General features: G+C 41.3%; 1 protein-coding gene across 2 annotated transcripts in view; it reads left to right on the top strand.

Moving 5' to 3' along the window:
• PRORP (protein only RNase P catalytic subunit) overlaps positions 1-14,479 on the top strand; it is a 40,280-nt gene that overhangs the window by 93 nt on the left and 25,708 nt on the right. Inside the window, exons 1-4 of one of the 2 annotated variants that reach the window (XM_064714001.1) lie at positions 105-304; positions 492-1,895; positions 2,962-3,009; positions 4,348-4,480. In XM_064714001.1, coding sequence (XP_064570071.1) covers positions 898-1,895; positions 2,962-3,009; positions 4,348-4,480 — 1,179 coding nt within the window. In that variant the 5' untranslated portion in view covers positions 105-304; positions 492-897. Of the gene's footprint in view, positions 1-104; positions 305-491; positions 1,896-2,961; positions 3,010-4,347; positions 4,481-14,479 lie in introns of those variants that run through there. The other variant, XM_064714000.1, reaches the window with a different exon arrangement.

Genomic DNA, 14,479 nt, shown 5'->3' with positions numbered 1-14,479 from the left:
GAGGGGCGGGCGGGAAAGGCTGTCCCGAAAGCCGGGGGTTCTGCCCTACGGCCGGGCCCGGCCCGCGGGGCACCGAGTGAGGGACGGGGGATCCTGTGGTGCACCGAGTGAAGGACGGGGAACCTGCGGAGTCTCCCCGCAAGGCGAATCAGCCTGCGGACCTCCCGCTATTTACCTGTCTAATCTAACGTGTCCCTGGCATTTCAGTGTAATTGCTGCCCGCCGTGTTGCTCTGCCTCTTTGGCAGCTGCGTTACCAAGGATTTGGGATTGGGAAAACAAGTTAAATGGAAGTTTGTCACCAGGTAGAAAAGGGGAGGGAAGCAATGTAGGAACCCCTCCTGGGGCTGCCTGAAGGATCAGGGTTGGGATTTCTCACCTGAAATCATCACCTGAGCTATCCTGAGTTTCATGTTTGCTAGCGTCCAGATGGAAGTATCACAGAAAACCACGGAGCAGGTCATGATGTCGTGATGTTATTTTTATTTTTAGGAAATCTCCTGACTTAACTTGGACAAAGGCAGGAAGAAAAACCCTGTGCTTTTTGTGTAGCTGCGTCAACGTTGCCTTTCTGCGTACAACATTGACGGTACACATCCCTGCTGTAACCAACAAACAGGAATATCTGTGAAACATCTTCTCTAGAAAGAAAGATGCCCTCATTTTGGATGACTGCCCTCGCAGTCTAAGAGATTGACTTTCATGAGAAAAGATTTTACCATCGTTTGTGTCCATAAGAGACAAAAAGGACTCCCAGAACAAACATTTGGAAACAGAAGCGTATACAGCTTGACAGCCCTTGGGCTTTTATTGATAACCATCCCCATGCAAACTGTATTTTTAATTTCATAACTTCATCAGATACAGTGAGCTAATAGTGAGACAATTTGATCTTGTGATGGCACTCTTTTCTCAAACGAGTCAGGGTTTTCAGGCTTTGCTGTGGAAATGTCACATGTTCTGGCATGTCTCAAGATGCCGACAACTGTTTGCTGCCTCTTTCAGCATCCCTAATAGGGAAAAAATTAACTCTTTCAGTTCTATGACATCTTCCAGCACTGCTTTACCAGTGGACCCCAAAGAAACTGATGCCTTACCTGCCAGGAAAAGGTCTGAAATTGATTGTAAAGAAGGAAAAGGATGGGATGAGGAGACTAAAGAAATACCTGAAGGGAAATTCCACTTTTCTTCCTCTGTTGGAGCTTCAAAGAAATGGTCAATGAGTCCTTTTGTGTCAAGGCATCGGTTTAGCAATGTACAGCCTCCAGAAAAACCTTTGCAGGCTGAGGAATGGAACAAACTAAGGGAAGATTTCCAATCACCTGAAATATTTGAAGAGGTGATGCTGAACAGTATGATCAGGTGCAACAGCCCCATTGATGTGGCCAAGTCCTTGCTGACGCACCTGGCAAAGCGCAACGGTGACATTGCCTACAACATGCTGGTCAAGTACCTGACCCTCTGCGTGCAGCAGGGACAGGTGTCAGAAATCCGGGACGTGTACGACATCATGAAGGCCAGGTTCAAGATGTTAGAAAGCGGGGCTTACAGCCTTCTAATCAGGGGCTTGAGCAATTCAGATCAGTGGAGAATGGCCTTGACTGTTTTGGAAGAAGTAAAAAAGATTATGATTCCCTCACGGACGTGCTATGAAGCTTGTATCAAAGCTGCCAGCCGTCACCAAGAGATGAAACTGGCCTTTGAACTGTACAGTGAGATGTTGGCTAAAGATGTGGTCCCAACCTTGCACGTCCTGCAGTCGTTTTTTGACTTCAGCAGGGGTATGAAAGGTGCTGAGCTACAAAAAGAGCTCTTTGGTGTCCTCTTATATTTGAGAGAGAACCAAATATACCCTCACAGAACATTTATGCAGAGTATAAAGCTGTGGTTTGAAAGGTAAATAAAGTTTCAACTGCAAGATGCAGTTCATGAGGAGGAGGGATCCAGATTATCCCACAGATCAGCTCTGAGACCCCTCAACATCTAATTTTGATTTTTGCTTCTTCACAAGAGACATGTTGCCGTGAAAAGATGCATTTTTTTTTTGCTCACAAATTACTGTGAAAGTTTAAAATTTTTACTGATTTCACCTTTTCTTTTACCTGTTAAATATTATTCCTTGGTACAAAAATTAGGAAATCATGTTGAGTCATGGCAATTCAAAATAGCTGACTTCATCTCTTTCTGGGGTGCTAGATAAGGAAGATTGACTGGTGTTTGAGGGCTTTTCCTGTAATTTATTGGAGTGTAGACATAGTAAGCTAATTGAAAGTTAGATAGTTTCTTTCTTTAAAGGAAAGAGGCAGCAAATTCCACTAGGTAAAATGAAGATTAAATGCATTGACTTTGTTCATCTCCTAGTATTCTGTACAATCTCCATAGGAGGCTCTATGTTTTAGCACAGTATTTAGCTGGTCACACGGTTTGTTGTCATGAGTAGTGATTGTCAGACTCTGCAGATTTCAACTAGTTACAGTGCACGTGCACAATGGGGTTCACCTGAGCCCATCCATATTTCATGAGGTTGGGTGTGAGCCCATCTGTGATTTTTTGGCTTTGATTCATGTGAGCTTCAGAGCCATTTTACAAGTTAGGATGGAAAATGTGGCAGTGGGAATGTGCTACCATTATTGGAATGGCTTATGAATGTGTAGGGCAGTCAATTAGAAGTTGTCAGTGCACACTGATTGTTTGTGTGGCTCTTAAAACTTGAGGACAGCATAAACTGCTGAGGTTGACAGTGTTAGTTTTTTGCATGTTGTTAAATGCTGGTTCTTTATAAAATATTTCCAGGTGTTACTAAATTAATGTGGATTTTTATATAATTTCTTTGTAAGGTAGATGATTGTTTGGTTTTTTTATTTCTAAATTTGACCAAAATATAATTTTTCTTACATGTAATTTGGATATTGTTAAATAAGAGCCTAGCTAATTTTTTTATCTTTCCCTCTGTACATATTAGTTTACCAGGAGGGAACTGGAGAGGACGCTTGACCAAAATTAAAGACAGGTAAATGCAACATTCTATTTGTAAGTGAGGTCTTGATTAGTCTGTATTGATCTATTCCTTCAAAAATATAAAAAAATGGTTTTCCTTATATACAAAAGTATTTCAGTCCTTGAGAATATGAACCTTTGTTGTGACATATGATTTCACAAACTCCAGTTTCCAACTCGTACAATAATCAAGACCCAGCATGTTCATTTGAAAAAGAATTAAGCTTAGCAGAGCCAAGACAGAAAAACACAGTAAAAAATAAGAGGTGCCATTTTACTGTGTGGCTTATTTGTAACCTGTTTAGGATTTAAAGACTTTCATTTTTGTTGACTTTATGATACTGTTGTTTAACAAGATCTGTAGTAGAGCAGTGTGTAAAATCTTGTCTTTTTGAAAACTGATACTATTTGCACATTGCAGTTAATTTTTACAGATGAAAGATTTCTTCCTATCTCATTTTCAGTGTAGACAAAATGGTTCTTAGATTTTCACAGGTATATTTGGGTGTGTGTTTCTATCACAATGCAGTTTTCTTAACTTCTGTAAATTGCTGTTTTAAATGTTATTCTTTTTGAAACCTTGTTTTATGCTTTTGTAGCAATTTGGCAGTTATAAATGTACTAATTATGAGAATGCCTCCAATGGATTATGGGAGTTTTAGGTGGTTTATAAAAATACTCTATATTGCATACTGTGAAGTAAAAGCACATGTAGAGCCCACAGTTTTTGAAGCCCTTGAAAGAACAGGATAGCTCACTCTTTTAAGAGTTGTTTGCTATAAAATAAATTATTATTATGTAAGAATGTGTGTGGTACTCTACTCTGTTATAATAATTCATCATATTTTAGACAGCCTTTTCCAGCCTTTAAGAGTTTTAAAATTCTAAAGTCAATTGTCTTGACTGAGAGGTAAGTCTGTTTTCTGTTTTACTGTCTGTAAACAGTTGAAGACTTGGAGAGCTAAACTAACTTAAATCACCTCACATTTTATCATGGGTTAAGAACCTGTGAACAAAACGGTGACAAGTGGTTCCATAGTAGTTATTTTGCTAGAACTGTAAGAACACTTTATTTAGAACTAAACCAGTTTGAGGTAGCCTACTTGCATAAGTATTTGAATAAAATTGAAATGATTTCAAGAAAATTAAAATAATATAATAGCTAGTGACTTTAACAGGTTTTGGTTGTATCACAGAAAGAGTACAACTGATTTTCTGATGATTGTACTGTATTGGGCTTCTTTTAAAGAATTGTGCTCATATACAGACACTTGATACGTTAGTAATATTTAAGGAATTTCTTATTTAATAGCATTTTTCCTACTATTTTCTTGTTTCACTGTTGTTGCAGTGGACAATGCCCAGTTTGCAACCATCAGCTGGAGGACAGTAACCTCACCGAAGAGGAATACAGTCATCTCAGTGAGAGAATAATAAAGGACGTGATACATGGAGCTGACACTTTTAGAAAGACAAGTCCACAGGTAGGTCTTGTACACTCTCAGGTTCATTGGCTAGAAGGATAATATGCAAGTAATGTTGAGGCACTTTGAGAACACCAGAAATTTTTTCCTTTGCTTTACACATTGGTAGGTCATTAGATAGGCCATGACGTATCCTGTGTGTTTATATATCCTGTGTTTATCCTGTGAAGTATTCAGTTGTGTTTATAATTTGCATCTAAATCTCAGCATCTTTCATATTTTATTTGTTCTTACATTTTCAGGCAGCTGTTAGTGGATGCTGAGATAATTAAAATATGGGGGGTTTTTACATTAAAAATTAAAATGTTGCAAAATGGAAATGTTGATGTTCCTAAGACTAAATTTTAAATATGGAATAAAACACAGTGAATAGAACAAAATAAGACATCTTGAGCTTGCAAAAAAGTAAAAGAACTGGGTTATAGTTTGGTTCTGTCAACTTTTACAACCCACCAACCTATCAACTACTCCTCAATTTTAAAGATATACTTTCATATTTATAATTACAGTATACAGTATCAAGCTTTTCAAAGGTCACGGTAAACATACGAGAGGGTGCAATTTCAGACGCTGCAGTATATTGCAGTTCTGTCAGTTCAGTGAAGCTTTTGACTCTGCCTCCCCAAGCATTCTCCTGGGGAAGCTGGTGGCCCATGGCTTGGACAGGTGTGCTCTCCCCTGGCTGAAAACCTGTCTGGGTGTCAGGTCCAGGAGTGGCTGTGCAAGGAGCTGCACCCAGCTGGCAGCCGGGCACCGGGGCGTTCCCCAGGGCTCAGTGTGGGACCAGTCCTGTCTGACACCTTTGCTCATGATCTGGGCAAGGGGATCAAATGCACCCTCAGCAAGGTCACAGACAGCACCAAGTTGTGTGGGAGTGTTTATGAGCTGGAAAGCACAAAGGTTCAGCTGATGGATCTGGGTAGACTGGATCAGTGGGTCAAGGCCAACTCAGCAAGGCAAAATGTCAGGTCGTGGACTTCTGTCACAATTACCCCAGGCAGTGCTACAGGCTGGGGACAAAGTGGCTGGAAAACTGCCCAGTGGAAAAGGACCTGGGAGTGCTGCTTGACAGCAGCTGGACATGATCCTGTGTGTGCCCAGGTGGCCAAGAATGCCAATGGCATCCTGGCCTGTCGCAGACATTTCTTCATAGAAATCCTTTCTTTGGGATTTGTCCCTCTTCTGGGAAGCAGAGCCCCAGAAAAAGAATGTAAACAAATTGTTATCGGCTGCTGTGAAAATGTGGCAGGGGTTCCTGTGATTGGCCCTCCTTCCATTAAGGGCCAATCACAGGAGCAGTTCAGGGGAGATTCCTTGAACACAGAACTTTTTTATTGATTCCTTCTATTCTATTCTTGGCATAGCAGTCTCTGCAAGCTCTCTCTTTATTCTTTTTAGTATAGTTATAATGTATTATATATCTTATATCAATAAATCAAGCCTTCTGATCAAGAAACAAGATTCTCGTCCTTCTCTCACCACAGTGACCGTCTAAGGTCACTGCAATACTGGCCTGTATCAGAAATAGTGTGGCCAGCAGGAGCAGGGCAGTGACTGTCCCCTGTGCTGGGCACTGGTGAGGCCATACCCCTAATCCTGCATGCAACTCTGGGTCCCTGACCATGAGAAGGACATTGAGGTGCTGGAGCATGTCCAGAGGAGGACAGTGGAACTGGTCAAGGGTCTGGAGAGTCAGTCATAGCTGAGGGAGCTGGGGTTGTTCAGCCTGGCGGAAATGAGGCTCAGGGGAGACCTTACTGCTCTCTACAAGTGCCTGAAAGGACCTGCAGCCAGGGGGGGTTGGTCTCTTCTCCCAGGCAACCAGCAAGAGGACATAGCATCAAGCTGTGCCAGCAGAGGTTGAAGTTGGACATGAGGAAGAATTTCTTGACTGAAAGGGTGGTCAAACATGTAATGTGGGGAGGTGATAGAGTCACTGTCCCTGGAGGTGTTCAGGAAACCACTGGATGGGGCACTGAGTGCTGGCCTAGTTGACAAGGTGGTGATCAGTCACAGGTTGGACTCGATGATTGTGGAGGTTTTTTCTAACTCTAATGATTCCATGGTTCTATTTCTGATGTGTTTTGAGTGGAGATAACAGACTTGGTGGTAGAGATATGGACCAAAGCTGAGCCCCACTAGATGGAGCCCACACCACATCTCAGGGCAGCTTTGCTTTATCTTTGAGTGTTGTTTGCTGCAGCTGGCACCTCAGTTCTTCACCAGCTTTGAAAGTATGGAAGAGGACACAAGGTTTATTCTTCAGGCTTTCTGCAGGCACAGACAGTGAGCATGTTCATCAGTTACAGAAACTTGAAAGTCTTGGGGTATTTGTAGTACATGCAGCCTATTGTGCAGACATCTGATTTCCACACGGATCTTATTATCAGGTCAGGTCTTTTGATCTGATCTAGCTGCTAATTGTGTAAGAGAATAAAATTCTCCTTAAAAATGTAGCTGTCATTTTAAGTATATAATAGGTACTGGTGTTCTGTAATATCATTAAATAAACAAAAGGCTGTGTTTTATTGAACCCTGTATGGCTTGAAAATTTCAAATGTGTCAAGTAGACAGGGCTAGATTGGCAGTACCAGTTGAAGGTGGAGAAATTTAGGGAGTTCTGGGTAACAGGACCTTCACACACAATCTGAAGACAAGTAGAAATTATGTTCCCCCTGTGGGAGAGCCTGATTGAATAAATGCATACAATCTAATGAAACAAAAACTCAATACACTACATTAAATTTTGATGTCAGTAGATTCTATTAGACTGTGTGATAGCTGAAATTCCATCATTTATCACTGTGGGGCCACCTACTTGTTAGTTTCAAGTTGATCTCATTCCAGTTCTGTATCAGCAGGTAGTCCCTGAGTGCAGATGCACTTGGTGTTTCACTGTTGTTTGTACAGCTTAAGGTCTGCTTCCTCAGTGAAATTCGGACATGGATGTGGGGGTAGTGGCAAAACAGTGTCATGATCATGGTGTTTCCAGAAATAAAATTGGGACTTTTTAGTTGCCTTTGTGCTGTGGAAGTAGACATGTGGTGATGAAAATATGCTGCCCATTTTAGGTATGTCAGACTGTGGGACTTCTTCTGCAGCCAGGGGCTTCCAGAGGGGAACTGGGTGATGAGGCTTAAATAAGGATGTGAGTAAATACATCTGAGAAGGTGGGGGGGATTTTCCAGTCACTTTTTTTATAGTGGCTGTAATTCAAATAGGAAACTAGCTTTGTATTCCTTCTTTTCTCCTAACTAGTTTTCTTTAGTGGATCTGTATTTCCTGCAATGAAATGATTAATCAGGGAAACAGTTTGAGTTGCTTTGAGCTTTAAATATTTTTTCCAACAGTGTTTCAAATTGAATATATAAATGCTTTTGGAATCTGTTTTTTTCTTCACTGAGGAATATTTATTTGTCTTACTTTTGCAACAGCATCGTTGCTTTATTTTATTTCTGTCGCTTAAGAATAAATGTGATCAGAGTAGAAAATGAGGAGCAAAGATTGGTTTGTTGAGGATCCCCCAAAAGTAATTTGTTGTGCAGAGATTAAAAACAAATAAGTCTTTTTTTGTAATTAGTTTTAGGAAAAAAAAATCAAACATAGATTTGTACATCAGAATGGTAGTGAACATTATTTACAAATGTGTTGAAAAGATGGCTTGAATGAACTATAAAACTGATTATCTGTGATAAGGAAATATTACACATTAAAAACAGGCATCAATTCAGATCCTTATGGATAGCTTCTGGAAGGTCTATTAGGATATCATATGATGATCTAATGCAGTGAGCTGTAACCTTGCAGGCTGCCATAGAAAGGAGACAGCTACAATAAGACTGTCACCTTTCGTACCAAATTTCCGTGTGGTATTTTCTGTCAGATGCTTGTTTACCCTGGCTGCATTTAATTGGGAGCTGTGCCATTGAGCCTGAGAGGATATAATTGGTGTGCTGAGAGGCAGAATCAACTTTTGCTGTGATGACTTTTCATGTTGCAGCTGCTCCTGGGTGTTTGTGCAAATGCTGTAATTTCATTCCCTTTGTGGCTCCCACTTACCTCTGATGAGCCTGAAAGGGCTGTTGTGCAGTGGGAGGGAAGCTCATGGGAGGTGTGTATGTGCTGTCAAGAAGGCAGGAAGAGATGGGTTTGTGCTCATGTGAATTCCCACACTAGGTCTGGGCTAAGCAGGGATTTTACATGTTCTTCTAGCACACAGGGGACAACAAAGAGGAAGTAGCCCATTCATCTCAGTGTTCTTTTGCAGCTGAATGAGGCAGTGCTATTTGGAAGGAACCTTGAACATTGGGCTCTAACTCTTACCTTTTACATTGATACTTTTTTTTTCTGTAGAGCTCTGATTCTCCTTCCAACTCCATGATTTGCCCCAAAGGCCTAAGTGACCCAAGGGGGGCTTTGGGTATGTGTCAGTCCTGTTCTGTCAGCCCAGGATAAGTGTGCCATTTCCCTCCTCTACCTCTGTTCCCATGGGTGTTGACTGAGTCCTGCCAGCAGTGCCCTCTGTGGGCACAGGCTGTGAACGGGCAGCACTGCACATGCACATCACAGTGAGTGCCTGTGAGCACCTTTATGTTCCTCACAGTCACAGTGAGCGCCTGCAAGCACCTTCCTGTTCCTCACAGTCACAGTGAGTGCCTGGGAGCACCTTCCTGTTCCTCACAGTCACAGTGAGCCCCTGCGAGCACCTTCCTGTTCCTCACAGTCACAGTGAGCGCCTGCAAGCACCTTCATGTTCCTCACAGTCACAGTGAGCCCCTGCAAGCACCTTCCTGTTCCTCAGAGTGCCTCCCAAGGCTGCAGCCACAGCAGTTCCTGACTTGGGGGTTATTTGTAAACTCAGAGGCCAAACAAATTGTGTGCCATCCAGAGTACACTGAGATACCAGACACAATACTGAGAAAGGCTGTCCTGTTTAGAAGGGTTTCAAGGGGATTTCCAAGCTTTGGAATGGTAGGGGAAATACTCAAACCCATCGGGCATAGCAACAAATAGATTTAAGAGTGCTCCACCAAGGTGCCTTTAAAAAAAGAACTGGCTGGATTTCAGCTGGACAGCTGAATTTTATTTCTCACACTTAATATTCATTCCTGTGTTTTTCTTCTGATACCAAGAAGCATTGCCGAAAACAGAGCAATCCCCATAACATTGTATTTTATGAATCTGTTAAAAATGGAATGTTTTCACTTCTCTAAAATACACCCTGTTTGATAATAGGGGTAGTTACATTAAAATTAAGTGCAGTATAATATTCTATTAATGAGAATTTGCTGTTTCCTTGCACTTGAGGATGTTGTCATTAAACAAGAGAGGAAGCACTGCTTTTTCTGCTGTACAAGCTTAAAGTATTGTGACTTCTCCTGGAAAAAAATACACGTTGAACATTGTAGTTTTACTTTTTAAAATTTAACTAGTGTCTTTCCATCATTCCTGAAGTGAACAAAAACTTTATTGTTCAGGGGAAGTGACAAAAGGCCTTTTCTGCACTGATTTGAATACGGTTTAGTATGGGGTTTTTAAATTCTTATTTTTGAACTCTGTACATTGGCAGGAATATAATAGCCTTTTTTGTATTTGTAAGTCCTCTGTGAATTTGCTCATGGATCTCCTTCGTATGTTAGATTACTTTGGGTTTTGGCATTTAAGTAGTAGACCTTTTTGGTTTGAGAATTTAGCTAATGCCATAATTTTTATTTCTAGTTGCCAACATATTTCTTATTTAGACTTGAGAAGAAAAATATTCAAGAGATTCAATTTTTCTGTGATTTTAAACTTTTCATACACTTAAAACTGTTATAGACATCAAAATTATTTCAAAATACTCATGTGGATTAATCTCATTGCTCTTACTGCTTGTTTAGCTATATTTTCTTTGTTTTGAAATATTTATTTCTGTTATCATGTTTAACATAGTGTCTGTAAATACTAATAATGAATCCTTTCATTCATTTTTGATGTGGTCTTGAAGCTCATAATCTGTATGTACACTGCTATGGGAAGAAAAACATATTTCGTTTCTATAAATGTATTTACAGAAACTGAAATAGTATTGTCTTACCAAATAGTACTATTTTCATATTTATGATAGCTGCTTTTTCAAATACTTCTTGCTGTGTAAACCAGATTTTTGAAGACTGGAGGTACACTTATTTAAAAAAACTTTAAATGAATTAATTAAAGTAGCAAAACTAGTAATTTTTTTCTTGCTTGCTTTTTCAAACAATAATTCCTAATGTTCTGGTTTTTTACAAACAACCTCTCTTGCTTTGCTGTAACGTTCCAGGCTGAGAGTTACATTTCATAAAATGTTGTTTCATCATTTAGCCTGTTAGCATAGGGCTACATGTGGGAAGAGGTGATCCCAGTAGTCCCACCTGCTGCCAATCTCATTCCATTTCCTGGCTGCATTTTCATGCCAGGACACTCCTCTGTGTTGTAACCTCAGCAGAGGGACTGGTGGAGACCAAGAGCTGTTGTATGGGCTGAGTTCATCCACTTGGGTCTTTCTCCACGTGCTGAGATGTGTGCACAGGTAGGTGAGGGAACAAAGACAGGAATGAATGGCTGAGGAAAGGGAGAAGGCGGAAACACCCCTTTCTGGGGCAGTACCAGTACATACCAGTATAAGCTGGTGGTGAAATAGTGCATGAGCCACCCAGCTGGTGTGGAATGCAAAAAAATGCAACTCTTTGTGCTTTTGCCAATATATGAATGGACTTGAGCCACCCACACCCTAGTGATTAAACAATAAATTATTTTAAAACTCTTAAATTCTTTACATCAATATAAATTCCATCATGGATTTGGTTATAGCTGGCTTTTTCTTTTAGTTGATTTAGTCAAGTGTATATCCATTTGTGAAGAAAAGATTTTTTAACAAAAGGTGCAGTGAATAATTTTTGAAGGTTATATAGTTGGCATTCCCCTGTTTTCCCAGTAAGGCAATGAATGAAATCAGGTGGGTTTTTTAAAAATCCCTTTTCTTTTGTTCATGTTGCGAAACAGGATATCCCTGGAGTCACTGTGCTGTGTGTAGGGGAAGCCCTGCAGTGAGGTAACAGCCCTGCTGTATTGCAGTGCTCCTCTGCAGAACCTGAGCCTTCTGAAGCAATACAAAATATGGTTTTAGTTTAGTTCCTTCTGTTTGAGTCATGTTTTCGAGTCCATAAGGAAAATGAACTTTCCCTTAAAAACTTTGTGAGATGAACCCAGTCAGACCAAGTTAGAAGTCAGAGTAAGGTTTGCTGTGTTTGTTTTGGTGCTCTTACCTGGAGGGGCTGGGGAGGGAGGGAGAGAGAGAGATGTGTTTTGTTACTTGTTGGCTTATTGAAGGAATTCATCAGAAGTGTCCCTGTCCTGTTGAGCAGGATGTTTCCAGTAAATGCTCCTGTGGCATACACCACCTGTGGGCTGTGTGTGGATCACACGTTGCAGTCTCCATTTGGAAGAGTACGCCTTTGTGTATAGCTTGCTTATTTTTGCCTAAGCCTACCTGACTCCTGGGGATGGTCCTGTGCAGGGCTAAGAGAGTTGGACTCAGTGATCCCTGTGGGTCCCTTTCAACTCAGCATATTCTAGGATTCTGCAACCTGCATGTCATCATTGTACTGCATTGATAGCCATTGTGTCTGAGTTCACTTGATTAGTTGTACCCTAACTGCAGCTGTGCTCTACTTCATTTACTGCTTAGAAAGAAAGCCTTTAATTTCTTCCAACAGCTAGCTAATGGGGGAGATTTCTTTAGGGAACTGTGGATGAATCATCTGTTTACTACTGTGCCTGAAGTAAGAGCTGCATAAAATCCAGACAAGTCCCAGTCCTTAAAAGATCAGCATTCTTTGAATTATCTACTTTCTCTCTGTAGTGGGTTGGTCTTGGTTGGACACCAGTGCCCACCAAGCTCCTCTATCACTCCTCTCAACAGGACAAGGTTAGGGGTATAAAATGAGATGGAAAACCACTTGTGAATCAGGATAGAGACAGTTTATTAAAGCAAGAGCAAAGGCTGCATGCAGAAGTGAAAAAAAAAAAAAAGTGTTCTCTACTTCCCATTGCCAGGTGATGTCCAGCCACTCCCTGGGAAGTAAAGCATCACTAGGCATAGCAGTTGCTCCAGAAAACAATGGTCATGATAATAAACACCCCCCCTTGCCCCCTTCTTTCTCCTGGGTGTTGTTCTGAGGAGGTGTCTCATGGATGGGATATAATATATAATATATGTATAATATAACATAATATACGTATAATGTATATTATATATATAATAATATATAATGTATAATAATATACACCCTGTCCTCACCCCCTTCTTTCTCCTGGGTGTTGTTCTGAGGAGGTGTCTCATGGATGGGATATCCCTTTGGTCAGCTTGAGTCAGCTGTCCTGGGGATGTCCCCTCCCAAGATTTTGCCCACCACCAGCCTACTGATGAGGGGAGTGTTGGAGACACAGCCTTAGTGCTGTGGGGAGCATTAACTCCAGCTCAGCCAGACCCAGTACACTCACACCATGTAAGTCTTTGGGTATTTATATTGTGTCTGGATGAGGTAGCCTGCTGCTGATTTCCAGGCTTTGCCCTTTTCCTTCCCTGTGTCCAGAGAGGATGAGAAATATGGCAGCTCAAAAACTGTCTCTCAGGGGAGGAGACCTTCTCTGTCATTCTCGATGTATTTTTTTTTCTGGAAAAAGAAAGAACACACTCTCATGCGTAGCTGGGGAAATATGGGTGGTGAGGAGAAAATAAACTGACCCTTGGGAGTTTTAGTCTGTCTGAGGCTTTTTATTGGAGTCTTCTGTAGTTGGTGACATGAATTAAAGTTGGCCATTTGTCTTCTGCACTTTGCTATTAACTCCTTATTTCCCTGCCTGATTAAGTCTCCTTGCCACCAGCAAACCTTCCCTGCCTGTTTTGCACAGATTGTGCCTAGAGAACAAAAGCATTGAGCTGATCTGGGAGGCTGCTGGGGCACGCTGGCTGGCAGGCATCTGTTCAGAATGTTGAGAGACATGGACAGGAGGAGATGGTGCAGTGGCCAAAGAAATGACACAGAAAAAGCTGCAGCATCTCCCAGCTCCAGGAGTAAACCCCAGAGAGCCAGGAGATGCTTTCTGGGGAGTGCTGAGCCTATCCTGGTGCCTCTCAGCAGGACCCTTCTGAGAGCCCTGCACCATCTGCTCTTCTGGAAGATGAGAGGGATCCAAGCCAAGAGTGGGCAGAGGAGAGTGCAGACCTACTGAACCCCTCTGCTGTTTCCCCAGCTCATGCTGTAGTATTCCCTGAACAAAACAGTCTGCTCTGCCCGTCAGGGAAAACCACCTTTTCAGGAACTGCTCTATAACCATTGTCACTTGAAGTAAAATACCACTTGAAGAATTCTCTGCAAAGTGCTTGGTTTGTATTGAACTGAGTCCATAAAGACAGGATTACTTGTACAGTTTGCTTCTTAAAAATGTCTTGACTGTAACTATTTACTTGAAATAATATTGCCAATTGTTAGCACTGAGGAAATAATGCTGTGTTGGAATGTTTACCACATGTTTCACCTGCTTCCACTTTTGTTTTTTCTATTTTCACTCATCTTTGTCTCAGAGCTTTTCTACCTTAATTTCCTTTGGGCTACATGTGTTTTGCTTCTTTTCATCTCCCACATTTCAGACAGCCATCCAGTATTGCAGTGATGGCTCACCAGATTTTGAACCATGGGGATGTCCATGGGTGGTGTAAGCCAAGAAGTCAGGAATCCATGTTGTTTGGTTTTGCACTTTTTTGTACTTGCTATCCCTGCCACTGCCTTTCCTAGTGACTTCCTTCTATGTCTTGGTGTCCCTGTCAGATGGCAATGAGAATTTTTATTCATCTATGGAAAATACATTGAGATTAGGGCAGAGGAGTGGGGGGAATACTTCACAAGTACCAACAACTTATTTTTATTTCAGATGATAATTTCCTTGTCCAGTGTTTTATACTTTCTCAGTAGTAGC

Source organism: Zonotrichia leucophrys, chromosome 5 (genome assembly GCF_028769735.1).
Source record: "Zonotrichia leucophrys gambelii isolate GWCS_2022_RI chromosome 5, RI_Zleu_2.0, whole genome shotgun sequence".
NCBI classification, from domain to species: Eukaryota; Metazoa; Chordata; class Aves; order Passeriformes; family Passerellidae; genus Zonotrichia; species Zonotrichia leucophrys.
Note: the sequence above shows the minus strand (reverse complement) of the source record. Positions and strands in the feature narration are given on the sequence as shown.